The sequence below is a fragment of the Egretta garzetta genome, unplaced genomic scaffold, assembly GCF_000687185.1.
Source record: "Egretta garzetta isolate BGI_Z169 unplaced genomic scaffold, ASM68718v1 scaffold36, whole genome shotgun sequence".
NCBI classification, from domain to species: domain Eukaryota; kingdom Metazoa; phylum Chordata; class Aves; order Pelecaniformes; family Ardeidae; genus Egretta; species Egretta garzetta.
The window spans coordinates 1707443-1727067 of NW_009259975.1; the positions used below are offsets into that span (position 1 = coordinate 1707443).

Consider the following 19625-nt stretch of genomic DNA (forward strand, 5'->3'; position numbering starts at 1 on the left):
CACTGAAATCTTAGACTCTGCTCTGCAGTTCGGAGTTGAATTTCCTCTTGGGCAGCACTGTTACAATACTTGGGAGGAAAGGGGAAGCTAAACTTAAAATGGAGTCCTTTTGTTGTAGGAGTCGCTGGATGGGACAAGGGCAGGCAAAACATGATCCTGAGTTCATTATGGCTGCAGGAGTGGCATGCATTGAGCCTGAACAGAAGTAGATCTAACACTTGGTTGGTGGCCTGGGAAACTTTAAACTTCTGCTGATGAGAGTGGTGTTGCTGACTTCTGCCATGAGTAAACTGAAACTGTTAAATGGACTGAAGTGTTTCAAGCTGTTGTGTGCATTTGTGATTAATTCTCCTATTGCCTCTCACAGAATACTCCTTTTTGGGGAAACTTAACAGCTGACTCCTATGCCTGGATTAAGGAGTAGCTCAGTCGTTGATTGTTGTCTCTTCACCCTCCTTTCCTCCTGGTTAAGGGGGAAGGTTCATCAAGCAATTTTGTGTGTCATCTATGAGTTTAAAGTAATGTATCACAATCTTGATTCGGGGTGTTATGGTGTGCTCCAAGCTGATACCTTACTGAAAATAGTTCTGAGGAGGAGACTTGAAATATGGCTGATCCCATTTGTTATGTTTTCTCTTCATTTTTTTACCCTTTGAAACAAAATAGTCAAGTTAGTAGTGTCAAATAACCTGTATTTTTAGAGAGTCATCTATGCAGAGTCAGGATCTGTCAGTGTTACAAGATACTAAATTTGTAAGATACTTGACATTGTATGGATTTAGCAAAGGCAAAGTTTTGTCTGTCAAATTAACTGGATACCTTGCTAGCATGATATTTAATCTGCATTTAAGAGAGTGTGTGGTACTTTGTGATCTAAGGAATTAACCTGGAGTACAAATGTATCTGTAAAAATTGTGAAATGTGCAAAACTTAGGTCCCTTTGAGAGCTGGCAAAAAAAACTTGGTAAACCTTACATCTGGTTACAAACTTCTCAGATAAGAGTTTTGCATAGCTTATAAAATGGTGAAGAATTAAAACGCACTCAAATTGTCAGCACTTCTTAGATATGCATGGCCGAAGAACACCTGTTCAACTAATATGACAATATTAAAAAAAAATCAGAAGTTATTTATGATAAGGGATTCCAATAAAATTGGTTTCAAGTTAGGTCAGAAACAGGTCAGAAGTGTTGTGATACAGTTGTGTGGATTTTTACAGAAGTTTCAAAGTGTGTTGACACTTCATTTTTATTGTGAATATAAGAAACTTCAAGATGAATGTTCCAACTTTTAAAAATAAATTCATGAACAGTGTGGAATGAGAAAGTTTGGTTTTGTTTAATTGTTGTTGGTTTTAATCAATGAATGAACTTTCTTATTCAAGACTACATTGAAATTTTAACTTTCACAAATTCTGTTGGCTTCTGTATTCCAAAGATTCCTAAGGCTAAAGCCAGTTGCTGCATTTTGTTAATGTTACGCACCCTTCCCCTTTCTTCTGACATTTCTGTGCTGCTTGGTGTAACAGGCATCAGAATGCTTCTTGTGCCCTTTGTGAGCTGCATGTGTTTCAGTTAGGTATGGGTGAGCTTCACAGGATGCTTTCTGTGAGCTTTGCAGCTACATAGAAAGTTTTACATAGCATGCTCTGCTGTCTTTTTCTTGGTCCTGGGACAGCTGCCACAAGGAGGCTAAAATAGCTTGTTGAGGTGGTTTCTTTTGTCTGTTTAAAATAGTAGAAGATGCATCTGACTTCACACATCTATTGCCTCTGTTAGAAGCAAGTAATTGTATAAGGTAAAAGCTTACAAACATGAAAGGGAAGTGAAACATCACAAAATACTTCTCTGCAGCACAATAGGTCACTTTTCATGAAAAGATCTATTTCTTTAACTTCCTAGGGTGTTCTTTAACAAAAATGCTTTCCACTTCAGGTAAGCAAAAATGCTACTGTAGCTGTACAGGCCAAAGTAGAGCACCATAGTTGATGAACAAAAGCAAATGAAAATCAAGGTATCTAAAAAACAAATGATATCACTGTCTCTACCTAATGTCCCCTTTTTCAGCCGGCGCAGAGTATCTTGGAATAAGATGTAACCATCAACCACACTTCCAACTAGCCGCTCTGTTCTGCTGCATAAGCATCCTTTTCTTGAGAGAAGGCTCTCTTGTTTTTGTTTTCTCCCCTGCTTCCCACAATGTCATGCTGTGTACCAGACTTTTGCCTTTGAGATTCTGTGTGATAGCCATTAATGAAGGTGAAACACTTGGTGGGTGTCATCAGTAGAAAATCTTGAGAAGCTACAGGAACAAAGTCAGATAATACCGAGAATATAAAATTACAAAATACTTGGAAGAAATTAATTCTGTTTTAGTGTCATGACTATATTGAAATCACACAATGTTATTTAGGGGGAAAAAATTATATATTGAAGTCACACAATGTTATTTACGGGCAAAAAAATTATATGAAAGTAATAAAAGACTTTTTGATAGAAACGATAAAGCTTCAGGTTGGAAGAATAGCCTTTTCCCATCTGAGCCGTTTGTGTGTTTGCCTGCTCACCAGTTGAGTGCGGATAGTTGGTGAAGTTCTCCATCTGCTGGTGCGAGGTGGTGAATGCACTCTGCAGGTGGGCAGGAAGTGCTATTTCTGTTTCGCAAATGTAGCAGCTGCATTAGTCTTCAAGAAACACAGTTCTCATATTTACTTCTTAGTTAAAATTCTTTCCAACCACGTCTCAAGATAATCACGAACTTCTTAGGATGAAGGGATGGCCAAAACTATTATTTTAGGCACTGTAGATTATATAACCTGTTAAGTATCATTTGATTCAGTAGTTCATTGAACTTTTAGGTCTGATGCAAGTACAGACAAACGAGCAGGGCTGGAATATTTTTACAAATTATTTTTTACTTTAAAAAACCGCTCTCAAGTTCCACAATTTCCTGTTTAAATTGTCCCTTAGTTTAGTGGTGAATTACAAACAAATAGAAAGGGATGTTCCCATGCGATTCTGGAGCACTAGGATGTTGAGAAGTGCAGTTTTTCTACTTTCAAGGTTTTCCTGCTGGTTGATAATTATGCCTGGTGACTTTTTACCTCTTTCCACTCCAGGATGTCAGTGAGAATTGGTTTTGTTTCAGACAGAAGCACACAGCCGAGTGGTCAGCAGTCATCAATTCCACAGATGATTTTACCAGGGCTGTAGGAGCCCATAGCATTCTGTGCCTCCTGCCTCCCCCCGCCCCCGCTTCTTTTTTAAGTATGTTCGTAGTTAAGGAGAAGCATTGTGACTGTATGATCTGGTAATTTGAGCTTGTGTGCTTGAAATTTTAAACCTAGCTGTGTATCTTAGCATTGGTACTATATGGTTATTCATCTTCATTAGTGACTTGGTGTTTTATGTAAATTAATGCAAGACAAGGATAAGGAAACACTTCTGTCAGAACTGCAAACAGAAATGAGGTTTCCTTTGTTGAAGAGTGTTTTGTGATGGCCACCTAGAAAAGGGGAAGGATATAAATTGTACAACTTCGGTGTTGGATACTGTGGAAACTTTTTAAAGCAAGAAGAAGATAGCAGGTCAAAACAAATTTCAAAGTTTAATCATAGTTTTCCCTTATTTAGTGTTATGTGCATCTTTACATATGTACTTTCTGCTTGGAACTGATCTTTAGTAGTTTTAGTACTCTTTAGTACTCTTTTGATTCTGAACAAGTCTACTCATTGGACTACAGTCCAGCATGTGAGCACATTTTTTGTATTTGCAAGGGTGTTTCAGTGCTTTACTTCAGAAACATTGCTGTTTGCAGTTTAATCCTTCAGGAAAATGGTGCAAACTCCAAAAGTCTTTGGTGTTGGGGGGGGGGGAAGAAGAAGGGAACCACCAAATTTGAAGTTGCTTGTAGTTTCTGGACATTTCCATTTGATTTTATGGACAGTTTTATTAGTAGTCTTTTGATAGAGACCTGTTAAACATGTGGAAAGGGATTCATTAGTGTTCTAAGAAGATTCTTCATTTAAAGTGTTTAACCATAAAAATCGTGTTGCAGTGATGCCCACAATGTAAACTTAGGAACCGACTTCATTCTGATAACTCAAATGACCTTGGGCATCTGGATTGTGTTTGTGAATTCCTGACTCATGAATTTGCACAAATAGGCATGTACAAAACAGGAATTTGCTGAATTGCATTGCAGTATTCTCAGATAAAAGATGACATTCATGATTATAAAAAGAATGCTCAGTGAAATATGTTTGTTCAAAGAGGCAGGTGGAATTTTTTTAAAAGGTATTACTCATCAGTGCAATTAAAGAGTCAGGGGTGTGTGTGTCTTTTTTTTTTTTTTTTTTTTCTTTGACTAGGTTACCTAGAATGTGCACCAAGATTCATGATGGTATTTTTCTACTTTTGGCTCTCTTAAGTTGACTTTGTAATTAATGTTAATTAGTAGCTCACTATGGGTACTCTATTAATCTAGAAGTGGTGGATTAAACTTTTTTGTTTTCCTTTCTTCCAGTCTTCTGTTGCTATTTTACTGGTAGTTCATACAACATTAAAGATGTTAACATATGGATTTTATGAGTTTAGTGATAAAGTACAGATCTGGAGGAATTATTTTGAAGTGAACATGCTGTGTAGAATTCATGAAACTTGCTAGTCACTTGAGAGCTGGCCAGCTGTTGAAAACTTCTATGTACTTAAGGAATTCATAATCCTCTAGTGAATATGGCAGGCATTAGGAGGAGCTCGGATGCTCAGAGGGGTTTCCTGTGCTGAATCGAGAACTGAGCAATGTGTAATTGTGTCTGCACCAGTACTCTGGTTCACTTCAAAAGTGAACATCTGAAAAGCATCTTCTGGACATCGCTACTCACCTGGCTTTGTCTCCCACTATGGGGTGATGTCAGAGCATGTAAACACAGTGCCTTTCAAATTTAACGAAGTTGGTACATGCTCCGACTGCTATTGGGCATTTAGTTCTCGGAATGGGACTAGAACTAGTCCAAAGGCAGTTGCTGTCCCTCCCAAATACATACACTATGGGTGATAGATCCTTAGCACTGTTTTTAGTGTGTGTAAACTCTTGCACAGCACTGCTTGCTAATGCAGACAGTCCATGTTCACATACTAAAGCTAAGCTGAAAAATACTGGATAGAGTTCAAATCTGAAGGGCAGAATTTTTAGTAAATACTAGCTGTTCTGACTCTTCACAGTTCTGCTTAGTAAAATGATCCAATACTAACAGTATTTCATCACCCTCTAATAGTTGTTGATTTGTTTGTCTTTTGAAACTTAAGTTACATAAATGTATCTATTTTCCAGGATTTGTTTGTGATGTGCTTCTGAAAGAAGAACTGAGAATCCATTACATACTTACACTTTTGGGAAAACTCTCCTCCTAATGTATTTTGCAAACTAATTGAATTATCGTAGAAATTCAACATGGGAGGAGCTGTGAGTGCTGGAGAAGACAACGATGACTTAATTGATAACTTGAAAGAAGCTCAGTACATTCGCACTGAGAGTGTGGAGCAAGCCTTCAGAGCAATTGATCGTGGTGATTATTATCTGGAAGGATACAGGGACAATGCTTATAAAGACTTGGCCTGGAAGCATGGAAATATACACTTGTCAGCACCTTGCATTTATTCCGAAGTCATGGAAGCACTGAAGCTTCAGCCTGGATTATCTTTTCTAAATCTGGGTAGTGGAACCGGATACTTGAGTACAATGGTGGGATTAATATTAGGTAACTTGAATGTTTTATTTTAATACGGTGTTTCTACATATTTTTAGAAGATTGTACAAGCCCTATAAAACTTCACTTCTACTTCTTTAAAAGCAATAGTTATTATACTTAAGACTGGGTATTCGAGAGATGTTGTTAAAATACTGTATGGTATCTACAAGCTGTTCACTGACACTGCTGTTCAGTGACATTTCATGGAGTGTTTTGGAAGTTGTTCCTGCTTGCCTTTCTGCAGTCTAAAATTCTAATTTGAAAGGAAACAGTCCTTTTCTGGCTTGAAAGGAGAAGGCATAGAGGAACAATTTTTGAGGATGAAAATTTTAGTCTGCATTTGCACCGTGTTTATGCCCTTAATCTAGGTTATTGTTTTGATCTTCAGTTTGTGGAAAAAGAAGTCTAAATTGTAAGGCTAATGAAGAAACTTAATTGAAAAATAAATATCTATCAGTGTGCAAACAATTATTTTAAAATACATTTATTTAATCATTTTATTAGAGTGAAAAGTTTTGGGATGTAGACTGGTAAGACTGTTTAAGCACTGCAGGTCTGTAGGTTTTTAAAACTGTTTTAACAGATTAGAAGTGTGGTTTTTTTCTTCTGTTTTCAAATACATTTCCTCTAGGGAAAACAGATGGAATGAAATCTTGCTGTCTACATTTATATTTTAAAACCTAGCGTAGTGAGAGAAATGCTTTAGTTCTCATCCCTCTCCCCAATATTTAGAATACAGAGCGTGTGTACCAACAAATAATGTTTGTTTTTACAAACAAATTTCATTACATGAAATAACTTCATTTACTTTAGTATGTAGTTTTCATAGATATAATTTTATTGACTGTATTACGTGGAGTTTTTATGTTTCCTTGGTTGCAGAAACCTTGCTGACAGGTAATATACAGATTTTGCGTATATTTATTTATGTACACAACTGTGGGGTGAAGTGTTATTTTCTTAATTTTCAATTAGTTTAGTTACTTTCTGTCATCTGTTCTTATTCAACAGTGGAAATTATCCCTAATAGTGCATAACAAATGTCATTTGTTGGCATCTCTGGGAGTGTGTTTTATTCCAGTTAGTACCAATACATTAAACAGATTCTGCTGTTCTCTTGTGGAAACAGGAATTATGTTAATTCACAGGTAAAAATTGAAAAAAAGAGATATCTACTTCAATAGAGTGCTGCTTTGCCATTTTCAAGAGTGTTACTCTTTGAGAGTGTAGATATTTCTAATTAGACTGAAATTTAAGTTCAGTGTTCTATTTCAGTATTAAAGCAATTAGTAAATATTACTGCATTTTTTTTCTCTAATATGTTTGCTCAGGGTAGTGAGTAATGGTATTCATTTACTTCTCTGCCTTGTGGAAAGCTTTGTTATTTCATTATTCTTTCTTAACTATGATGTTTGAAAAAGAAATTGTGGCTTATGTATATTGCACTTGTATCTGTGTATTTATCTAACCTGTTTTGAGTGGCTACTGGTTGGCTGTTGAATGCTCCTGGGCTTGACCTCTCCTTATCAAGCAGAATTTCCTATCCTTCAGAATATGATATATGGAGTTGAAGAAAATGAACAGGAAAAGACGTGTCTTCTGCTGAGGGTGAGATTGGCTGACAGCCCCCGAGGAGCACGGTTACACTCGGGTTTCCACAGAGCCAGCTCAGGTGCTGATACTTCTCTAGCAGTGCTGAGGAGCCTGGAGCAGTGATTGCTGAGCTGCTTACAGAAGCAGACTTTCCATGTTTCTGTAGTGCTGCTTAGTGTTGTGATGTGGTTTCAGTGCTAGGCTGAGGTATGGAAGGTATAAATACAGCTTGTGTGGCTTTATTTTCTTACTTTGCTGCCTTTGATAAAATTACTACTTACATCATTCTTCTTTATTTTAGTTTTTGTTTTAAGCCAGGGAACAGCTGCTTTAACAAAGAAAAACAGAAGTAATTTTCTGAGACATAAACCATATATATCTTTAAAAGCTCATATTTTTTAAACCAATTTCAGTGTGCACTGTAATTAGTAACAGAGAACCATGTGGTTTTTGACAGTAGTTGAATCTCTAAATTTGACAATGTAGTGAGTAGTATTTGTGCCACATTGGCAGTGTCAAAATGACTAGATCAAATTAGCAAATAATTTGAAACTGCTAAATTCTTGTAAGTATAGCAACATAGTAAAAGACCAAAAAAAAACCCCCAAGAAACAAAGCAAACAAAAAAACCCCAAAACCACATGTCATAGAGCTTAAATTAACTGTTATTGATACTGCCAAAATGTAAATGTAGTTCAGCCTAGTTGGTGGAATTGCTAGCTCATTATGCTGAAAGAGGCCAGTTGACTTTGGAAAGTAACAGAGAAGTTGGTTTCACGTTTTTAGAATGACTGACTCTTTGCTTAAATATACACCTGTGACTTTGCTGATGAAAGAAGAGAGCATGTTTCTCATATTTCTGTTCAGATTAGGAGTACTATGGTGTATCATGATGAGGTGGTGTCTTGCTTTCATAGATACAATTTCAAGCTGTTGGGGCAACTGACACAGGTTTTTTAGTTCTTTGTTTTTCAAAATTGAGTATCAAAAGGCATGTATGTGTAAATTTTGGGACCGATGTCGATGTATTTTTTTTTTTAATTTAAATTACAATGTTAAAGGAATGTTGATTAATTTTTAATTAAAGAAAACATACCTTGGATGATCCTGGATGCTGTAGAACTTTAGCTCCACTGGTTAGAAACGTCATAGCCTATTACTGTGCAAGGGAACATTGAATAAAGAAACAGATAGGAAGGGATTGCCTATGCTAATGCTTTTCTTAATGTGATAGATAATAAACTAAATTTACAGTAGGTATGAGTGTCAACAGGAGGTACATGTTTTCACAAGTTCTAAGAACATCCCTTGGATGATCTACCTCTTGCCTGCCGTCAGAGAGGTCTTACGAGTACTGCCTATGGTAAACGATTGGTTTCATTTCACCTAGTAGAAAATGTTTTAAGTTACATGAAGAATTGCAATTACTAGCCAGCTTAGTGGCATATACTATTTTTTTTTTTTCTTGCAGTAAAATGAAACCTTTCTCGGTAACCCTGGGTCTGTTTTGTTAACCAGTGTCCTAGAAAAGACAAATTGAATTCTGTTTCATTGGACTAACATCTTTGAGCTAAATACTTAGGAAAGGTTCAGAATGCAGTAGAGGATATAAATATAAGTTTTGTCTAATCTTATTGATGTTTACTTTCCCTTCTTCCCTCTTCCTCTCCCTTTTCCAATTCTATGCTCCAATGACTAAAGTCCCTGGGCTATGAGTGCATGTTAAATATAGAATCCCCCCAGAAAATGTGACTATCTGATTCAGAGTCCTTCCTGATATGAATAATCCTCATAATACTGTCTCATGATTTCTTCTTGTTCCTGAAAAATAGCTTTAACTTCTGGCACACAAATTGACTTGGAAATATACTTGGATTTGATTGCAGGAAAGCAGTGTTGCAACTATGATAAATTGTGATGTGTGAACACAATGTGGTCAATTTCAGTGTTCTAGCTGGAAATTAATTATTACATAAGTAAATTGGGACCAGGCTTCTGATTTTGGAACCTGCAAAATAGAAGAGCAGATGTAGGTCAGGGATGTAATACCCAATCTCTAAATTGTCAAAAGCTGAAAATTTTGCTATAAGAAAACTTTTCAAAATTTAGATACCAAAACACAGACTAAATCATAATTTGAAATTGTTGTATTCCAACTACATACTGCCTTGAAGAAGAAGTTGCCCTGACAAGGTAGTCAGTTTAATCTTTTTCTGCATGCTTATGAAGAAAATTCATTCTACAAAACTGTTTTGCCATAGTTCTGTCCCTGTTCTTCCATTGATCTCTGATTAAGAAGAAGGTAGAAGGCATTCGTAATGCAGATGTAGAAAATAACTTTGTCTAGTGGTGTTGGGATACTTTGTGTTTTATATAATGTTAGTGCTTTCACAGATGAAAGGTATAATGCTGTTCCATGTGGTTGTGCTGTGCTTAAAGAAAAAAAAAAAAAAACAAACCAAAACCCATGCTGTTTTTATTTACAGGACCTTTTGGGATAAATCATGGAATAGAGCTTCATTCAGATGTGGTAGAATATGCCAAGGAAAAATTGGAGAGCTTCATAAAATATAGTGATAGCTTTGATAAGTAAGTATCTCATTTGTCTGGTTCATTTTGCAGCGACTTTTTTTTTTTTTTTTAAACTGAGTGCATCATTGCTTACGAGTTTAGGGAGGGGAGAAGAATGGCATCACGCAACCAAAACATAAAATTTCCAGTTTGTGACACTAGTTCATGAGGTAAGTTAAGGCTTAAGAAAGCACGCTTTAGAAGTGTGGGAATATTGCTGCTGTGTAATACTTAACTAAAGTTGATTTCCCTGCATTTTGGTGGTGTGTATACATACGTACACACGTATATATGTGCATGTAGATGCATATATACATACATACATAGAGAATGACGTGATGTGCAGGTGTCTTTGCATGTACAGAGTAATTTGTTTCTTTTAAGTAAGCTTTTATTATGTAACTGGACATCAGTTAGCTGTACAGTATTAACTTTTTTCTAATCTACCACTGTTGATCTAGACATGAGTAAATTTATCTGATTGTCTTCATGTTTATTACCTGAAGAGATGGACTTAGGAGTATTCATCTGCTCATGCACCACTCATTTTTACTGTTATACTTCTGGGTTACAGGGCTTCAAACCTTACTGGTTCTACCTACTCAACAATTTTTTATTAGTTTTAAGTTGGCCCTAAGAATCTGGATCTTGGACCTCTCTGTCTCTGTGAAAGGGGAAAGAAGGTTCTCGCTAGGGCTGTTCTCCGTAAAAGACTTTTTCTGTTACAGACAGTAAATTTTCCAATAGTCATTATAAGGTAGCTTCTGGAAAGGCAGAAAAGCTTTTGAGTTGTAGGAGTAGCCTAAGAATTGCAAGTCCTACACCTGTTCTCTTCCCAGCGGACAGCAGAGAAAATTCTATCCCTTTACCTTTGGTTGTAACGTGCCTTATGAACTGCCATGCTCTTTGTTACGTTGGGCAGAGCTCAATCCACTTTTTTCCATACCCCAAACATCTGGAGCTCTTATCTGACCACAGGCCTTCCTCCTGCTCCTAAGTAACAGAAGGCTCTTAATTAGAGTATAATGCTAAGTTTAAAGTATCATCCTAGTATTAACCTGTATCTGAATTTAATTCTGTACTTCTGATATTGACTAGATGATTCTAGTGCTATGTTTCCCCCATTAGAATAAATAAAATTATGTAGGAGGAAATACGTATGTGTCATTACTACTGTCTTAATTTTAATACAAGAACTTGTTAGCTGAAGTTAATACATACAGAAGCCAAACCAAATAAAAATAGATTCAGTCTAGAACTTTATGGTGCATTTTATATAATCTGTCTTAAAAAAAAAAAAGTGTGAAATGTGGTCACTTGTGATCATTACTAATATTGCATTATTGACTCATAATTTAGATGTACCTGTCCACTAACCAATTCCCGTGCATACCCGTATTCCTGCCTTCCTATAGGTGTGTGTGTTCAGACATACAAAAAGCTGGTTTTGATTGAAGTGTCTTTCCAATCTGGTGATAAATTTATGTACAGAAATTAAGAGACATTAAGAGAAAGGATAGCAAGGAAATGTTGTTATCACTTAAACAAAATCTGATTAGGATATTTATGTAAATGAATATCAGAACACTGGGGTTTACACTTCAAAACGTGCAGTAGCTGGAAAAAAAACCAAAGTTGCTAAACTTGGCATAAGTGAGTATCAGTGCTGTATGTATATTGTGTTTGAAGGAAATAATTGATCACATGTAGTAAATGGTCTATATATTCTTAAAGGAGAAGAGGTGTATTTTCCCCTAAGTCAGCGAAGATAAGCTCTGGGGACGCTGTTATAAATGCTGTGTGCTATTTACAATGATAGTTAAATTGATCTTCAGTTACATGGTGTTATTCCAATGAGGGGAAAAAGTCAGAAAGTTGGTGAATGTGATTTATACTTTTATCACTAATTTTTATATTATATCTTGGCATATGCTGTTTAACAATCCATCTTTTCCTCGCAACAGTAAAATACTAAGCAATGGCTACAGAAACACAACCTAACAAAAATTATACTCCTATGAAAGTGCTTTTTGATACAGATCTCCTTGGTAATAGCTGCACTGTAGCTGACATGATACTGATTGGCTGGTTAGACTTTGTGTTTTATGGTGGGATTTGTAACTTGTCTGCATAGCTGATTCTGGTTAACTGCTTTCTTTGAAAATACTTTGTATTTTAATGTAGTTAATGAAGATGATGTGTGAGTGTTTCTGTGATGGGGTTGTTCTATATTTTTTCTTAACATAAATGAATTTATATGGCATGTCTTGAATTTTAATCTGCCTCTTAAGTAACGTGCTCTGGGACAGTGTCTGGTTTTGATTCTTATTTCAGTAATTTTTTCCTGCATCTTCATTTATAAGTGAAAGATATTTACCCAAAATTGTGTGGATTGTGGCATCTGAATTTAACTGTTGATTTGGTCAGCTTAGTATTCGGACGAAAAACCACTCAAGAAAAAGGTGTGCGGTGTCTGTCTACTGTTAAACACTGCTGTAGACCTAGCAGGCATCCTTACTGTTTGAAAATAGATTTTATGTGGCAGACTGGTATGAATGAAGCTAATTGTCTGAGTAGATGTGTGTGTGTTGTGGGGAAATACTCCTTATGCTTGCCAGCAGCCTCTAACAAGGCACAGGAACTCCCCTTTAATGGGGGACAGGAGCATGGAGACCTTTTTCCTGACAGTAATGGAGTTATGCGGATGGGGAATTCTGTAAAACTTTGCATTGCCACTTGCCTGCGTCTTTTCCTTAGTGTATAATGCTCTTTGGTCTGAATATTTAAAGCACACTCCTTTTTCAACAAAAAACAGGGGGTTTAACCTTACGGGTAGGTACTTGGAGAGCTTCAACCTAGATCCTGAATAAACACTTTGTAACTTTGTGGTGTTCCTTCACTTAGAGCAATAGCCCACTGTCTTTGCATCTGACTTCTGTGTGGACTTGTGTCATGATGATTTAAGTGGGTTTTTGCCTGATAAAGCAGGATGGAATATTGCTTTGATGCCATTTTTATGGGGGAATGATCCAGTGTTGTGTGGTATAATATAACCTTTTTTTTCTTGATTCCTGATAAGAATGTTGTTGAAATGTAATTAAAGACTTACTTTTCTATGATTGGGGTAGGTGCGTGACCAAAGACTGGAAGCAATGTAAAAATAGCATGTCCAGAAGAGTTTGAGACACTCTGCCTAAAGGGAGGGTTGTCTACTTCTAGTAGGTTGGCTTCTCTCAGTTTGGCCTCTTGAACTGTTCATTGGAGGAAAAGCTTTTCAGGTACCTGTTCCAGAAATAATTCCAGTAATCACTTGTATCTGTATCCATATCCTACCAATCTATAAAAAATTTGCATCTAAATGGAGGTGGAGTTGTTCATTGAGTGGTAAAATGCTGTCTTGATTTTACTTGACAATGTGTATTTGCCAGTAGAAGCAAAGGAGAAGTGCCATCTGAAAGTGTTGTCATGGTTGATGTACAAAGATTTTAGGTATAGACTAAAGGAAGTTATCTGTCTGAGTGTGAAATACGTGTAAGGCTCTCTCATTCTTAAAACCTTCAGGGAATGCATGCCAATTAAGGGAAAAAAAAAATCATTCCTTAAGAAGGCTCTATCTAAAACACGTATGTGCAAGTATCAGGCCCCGCTTCACCTGTTTATTGAAGGGGAATGTGTTGTCTTTTCTGCTCCCAGTCAACTTCTAGACCTAGAATATCCAGCTCGGAGAGAGAGCCACAGGGCAAGGCTAGGTTGCCCATCTTCTAGCACCCTACCAAAAACCAAACCTGGGTAAGCTGGTGAAGTCCCTGCTGTGAAAGAAAATCACCAACCCTTCTCAGGATCAAAAGAAACCACTTCAATGGTAAGTGACAAGAACCCTAGTACTACTTCTGGGATAACTGTTACGGGTGAAACTTCTTCCTGAAGTCCTGTAGTAGATTGTGTTGGCATTGAAAAATAGTAAGCTTAATCTTCCAACTTCCCAATATTTACTTGTCTTCACAAAAATTCAGGGTGTCTGCGAGGACTCTGAAGGCTCGCTTTCTTTTCATTAAAGCACATTTGAAACGGGAAGTTCCTTGTATACACACAAAGAAGATAAAGCTCTTTCCTGCCTGCGCAGCTGGGTAATGATTGCAGTAAAAATCTAAGCAGGAAAAGCAAACTGCCTCCAAAACTCACTGGTGGCTTTCTCAGTTCAAATCTCACTGATAACTTAGTCTTAGTTTTAAATAGTGTAAATGATGGGGGTTTTTAGTGGTGAATGAAATCTTGTGGAGGTTTAGTCTAATCACAACAATACAGGGACTACAAGAATTCCAGTGGGATTCTTTGATGCCAGAGGTTAGCTTAAACAAAAAGGAATGGAAAATAGGCTTTTAGAATATCCATTTTTTATTTAGAGATATTGAAGAGAAGTACTATTTCTAATCCTACACCTCATAAACCAGAAGGCTCCAAAAATGGCACTTGAATCTCTTACCTAGGAAGGAACTAAACCAGCGTTTTTAAAGTATTTGATAGTTGCAGAAATATGTATTCTTGTCCTCTCAGAACCACATGTAAAATATCTTTTAGAAACAAATACATCAGTCACATGGTGGACAATGCCTTTCTTTGGAAATCTCTCATTGCTACAAGTTTTGGTAGTGTTTAGAACATTTGCGCCCAGCATATGGTTCCTATAAAATTTGTTGCTTCACAAGCCCCCATGGTATAAAATATGACAATTTCAACCTATAAAATCATTTTTCTGCTTCGGTATAAAGAAAGCAAATACTCTTCTGTTTTTGTAAACAGATAAGTTGTTTTCCAGACTTGCATCCATGGATGTGTCGGGACCCTGACAATAAACTGAAGTGACAGAAATTTTTTCTCGCCTCCCTGTTCCTGTCCACTTTTCTTAAAATTCACTGTGTAATTGATAACTACTCCTTCAATATAATTCTTCATTTTACCACCAAAGTTTAGAAATAGTACATAATGGAGTTTATGTAGGGAGAGTGAAGTTAGTTGTAAGTATTTTTAAGAACCAGTGTTTGAATTTTTCTTCATAAATAATTGAGTAATGTGTTTTGATCCACTTCAGTGAAACTGATGAGGTGAATATCAGAAACTATAAACAAGATAGCTAAGGTCATATGATAGAAGAACCAAGACAATTTGATTCAAAAACAGATGACAAATACAAGCAAAGTAGAAATACAGGTTTCTCACTTACTGTCCTTACAGCATTGCCTGGAAGTTGCAAAAATGTTCAAGACAAAATTCCTGAACAGGAAAAAAAAGCCAGCATCGCTTTTGGCTGTTACTCTAATGATGATTAAAATTACTATTATTGTAATTGGATGCAAAGGACTTAAAAGTTTTCATTGTGGATTTTGTTTTTTAAGATTTAATATTTTTATTTCTTTGTTTATTTTGATGTTTGTAGTGTACATGCAGAAAGAAGGTCTTGCAAATAACAATGCTAATAGTAGGTAAAATGTCTGTCACTCTTCAACAAAACAGGCTAGCAATCCATGAACATCCCTTTACACATGAACCAAAAACTAGTTCAGAGAGCTTGAAAAAATGTGTAAACAAGATGGAATGAATAATGGCGAAAAAATACCAAAAAAAGTGGAAAGAACTTGCCATTTTGCTGCCCTGCTATTGTCCTACTTAATAGGAAAAGAATTAACACTTTTCAAAAAAAAATTCTTTTCATTTTATTGACTGATGCAGGTTTTAAGTTTCTCAGCTAGTGATTAATCTTAAATGGACATCACTGACAGGATGTAACACGGGAATTTAGTGAGAAACAAATCGGAAAACCTTTTCCTGCAATATATAACGAGTACCTTTAAATCTGATGGATACCAGTTCTAAAGCACTTTTGCAGTCAAGTAAAATGAGAAAGGCTAATGAGGCATAGAAATCACAAAGTATTTCATTATTCTGTTGCATGTTCTTGTGGCATGTTATATCACACAAAGTCATGTAAGTACTGACCTTCATCTGTGGTTTTCAAAGAAGATAAGTTTTATATCAGTTTAAAACCTGAAAAGTTGCCAAACTGATCTGAAAGCTTCTTCAGGGTTTCTTTCAGTGAATATGTTAGTGTTTAAACAGGTTCTAGGGGTATTTGGAGTAAGAGTACTGATTTATGAAGTTCTTATGTTTGACATAGGAGAAGCTCTGAGAGTCTTGTCTTTTTAATGCAAATAGACAAAGGAGCCGGAACTTCCTAGATAAAATTATTTGTAGCTTTTTAGTCTGTGTCTTAAAATAACAACAGGAGAACCTTACTCTTCAGTTGCTGTAGCTGTGGAAGGCTTTTTTGGTTGTTTTTTTTTTTTTTTTGGTGAAAAGAGTAAGAAACTTCTAAACCAATCTGCCAGAACTGATTTTATTTTACTTTTTTTTTAAAATTTCCAACTGATTCCCCCCCATTTTTCCCCCATCCTGAGGGGTCCTTTTGCTGAAAATGTGGTCAGCAGTATATTATAATTAGGACAGCTTTATATTAGTGTTGGACAGAGCTAAGTGTTAATTTCCTTGTCACAGCAGTAAAAATAGTTTAATGTTTCATCATATGTTTCCAGAGTCTACGCATTTTGCAGATTCATTTCAATGTCTGGTTATTAATGTGTTTGGTTTAAGGGAAGTTTGATGTAAAGCTAATTTCATGAGTTGTTACACTGGGTTTATTATTCTGTTTTGGAATATGTATTAAAACCTGTGGTTTTTTCCATTAAGAGTTACATGTGAAATTTGCCTTGCAATGCTTTTGAATTCTTTGTTCCAATGTAGTGTCACTGCAGTTCAAATGGCAAGTGTTAACAACTTGCCAGCCTTTTCTTCTACATTGTTAGAGTTGATAGTCCTTTGTGCCCTAAATTTAAATAAATTTAAAGAAATTTCCTATCAGAGGGGAATTATTTGGAGCAGCTTGATGGTACTGAATGAGATTTCAGACTTCTTGGAGGGTTGGAGTTGGCTGACTAAAGGAAATGCATGTGGCTGGGAAAACAGTATACAAAATTCATACAGAAATGGGTTTTCTTTCTGTAAGGGCTGTGAGAAGCAAGCTGAGATATGAGTGTCGTTAGTAAGTATAGGGATAGGCAGAAGTGCGCTGTTAGTTGATGTTCTGGTATGAATGTAATAATTGAGAGGTGTAAAACGTAGCTGGAGTGATGCTGGTTTTAAGAATAATGAATTTTTCTCTTGGCAAAAGACAGGTGTAAGTAGTTTTAAGTGGTTCCTTAGTATTACTTTTTTTAAAGAATCTTGTAACATGTTTTACTGTTTCCTTCAGACACAAGGCTGTGGTTGTTGAGGATTTTTTTCCTTCAAATTACTTATTTTTTCTCCCCAATTTCATTGAACTTGTTCCTTTTTAAAGAATCAAGTATGTATACCACTTTAAAAAAAAGACAATTCATGCCTACTTGCATCTAGTTTCATCTTCAAGAGACATCCTGCATTCATGAAGGTTGTATATATAGGCAGGCTTAGCCCAAGAAGCATCCTGTACATCTTCAGATTTGGAAGTAGTAAAGGGTAGGTTCTGTGGGTGGGTGTTATGGTAGGATCAATCAATGAATCCCTTTGTAAAAAAAAAAAAAACAAAAAAACAAACCCTTGCTATTAGAGTAGGTTATTGTACTACGCTCTTTTTTTTTTTTTTTTTTTTTTTTTTTTTAATGTCTTGTTATCACACAAATACTAGATTGGTGGATATGGATACAAGAGCAACAAACTTTAATCTTAGTTATTTGCTATAAATGTGTTTTTTAAATGGATGTTCATTTTATTACAACAGTAATACTTCATTGAGTTGATATATGGGGAATCTTACTTAAAAGAACATGGGCAGTAAATCTGTTAGTTGATAATTTTCTTAAGTTGCTGCAGCAAAGACAAATGCACTTCAAATTTTCTGTAGAATTTATTATGTTCAGCTGGAAGAAGAGTACTGTGGCTGTGTTGCGGATGAACTTGAAACAACACCCATCCTTGAGGGACAGATTACAAAAATGCAAAAGATGAAAGGGCAGAATCAGGTCAACAGATGTTTTGTGTGCTTGAAACCGCTTGATTACCTTGCGCCATTGCTAAAAATGATCTCTGTGTGCTTAAATTTATCCTATAGCAAATGCTGGTTCAAACAGGAATTTTCTGTTGCTTTATTATCTATAATGGGAACTCTTAATTTCTGTTCTTTTGCCTGTTGATTCTCTTGTAATCAAGATACAAGATTCAACTAACCTAATGTGACTAAAACTTTTCCAGATTGTTACAGCACATTATTTTCCCTTTTTTGGCATCTGATGTATAAAATGAGAGGGTTTTTTCATATTACTTATAATGGTGTGTAAGGCCACCCTGGCCATTTGGTAGAGGTGAACAAATGGTAAAGAACACTTGGCATTTCTTATATCCATTTCAACTCAGCAACTAAAAAAAAAAGATGCAAGAGAAATATTACCTCATTTTGACAGGTAGCTTATGTGTTTGTCAATACTGCATGTTAAAGCAATAAACCATTTCTTTTCAGCAGTGTCATTAATAAACAATAGCTCAGTGTAACACAGAAGGAAATTGAATATCTGATATGCTTTGATATCCCAAAGGCAATAGGAATGAAATCAACTTGTTGGATATAGTGACAGTTAAGACTAAAAGAATTTGGGTTTGATTAGGTCAAGTTCCATTGTAAAACAATGTAGTTGATACTATTTTCATACTGTAAGACTAACAAGCTTGTGATGCTGTAGGCAGGTATACTTAAGATTGCTTACTCCCTTGTATTTGCAAAACTTTGTATTTAAGTTTTAGATTATTTACTGATCAAATGATGGAGTCTCTTATACTTAAGTAAAACTGAACTGAACTTTGCTTATTTTGAAAAATATTAGGGCACATTACTAGAAAAATCCTCAAAATTATACTTTAGTCTTTGATGGAAGGTCGTCACAAATTACTGGGTTAGATAAATACAAGAAAAGGGTACATGCCTTTATCAGTTCTTTCTGATTCAGAGGTGCCTGTGTGTTTGTGAAAATGGAATTAGCTGAAGATTCAGGGAGTGGAGAAAGAATCTTGTTGTATCACTGGTGAGGTTTACTCTACAGAGGAGTTTGGAGGCGTAAGGTTCGCTGTTGTACAACTTAACTAGGTTTGAAAAGTCCATAATACTCCACTGTATGAACTCTGTATGCCTTTATTTCTAGTATTTTGTCACTGCTTATACAGTAACACGTGAAGCAGTTGGTTCTGTGGGAAGCACAAATGAAGAGGGTTGGCTTTTGAATTCGCAAGCTACTGTGACCAAGGTAGTCTTTTCCATATAATTTTATTTAGCTTTCTGGGTAACAGGAAGCTAAAGGCAATTCTTGAACTGCCTGTGTTTGAGTGGGCAGCTACTATACCAGTGCAGGCCAGCTGTGTGTTACCATTACATAGCCCGGTGAGCTGAATAGACCCCCTTGGTTTTCACCTGACAGGGACTAAAGAGATGTCTTATCATAGATTCATAGAATGTTTTGGGTTGGAAGGGACCCCTAGAGGTCATCTAGTCCAACCCCCCCCCACAGGAGCAGGGACACCACTAACTAGATCAGGTTGCTCAGAGCCCCGTCCAACCTGGCCTTGAATGCTTCCAGGGATGGGACCTCCACTACCTCTCTGGGCAACCTGTTCCAGTGTTTCACCACCCTCAATG

General features: G+C 36.2%; 1 protein-coding gene across 6 annotated transcripts in view; it reads left to right on the forward strand.

Moving 5' to 3' along the window:
- Window positions 1-19625, forward strand: part of PCMTD1 (protein-L-isoaspartate (D-aspartate) O-methyltransferase domain containing 1) — a 51162-nt gene that overhangs the window by 17168 nt on the left and 14369 nt on the right. For all 6 annotated transcript variants that reach the window (XM_035895868.1, XM_035895871.1, XM_035895872.1 and 3 more), the window contains 2 exons: window positions 5332-5758; window positions 9829-9931. In XM_035895868.1, coding sequence (XP_035751761.1) covers window positions 5452-5758; window positions 9829-9931 — 410 coding nt within the window. In that variant the 5' untranslated portion in view covers window positions 5332-5451. The remainder of the gene's footprint in view (window positions 1-5331; window positions 5759-9828; window positions 9932-19625) is intronic.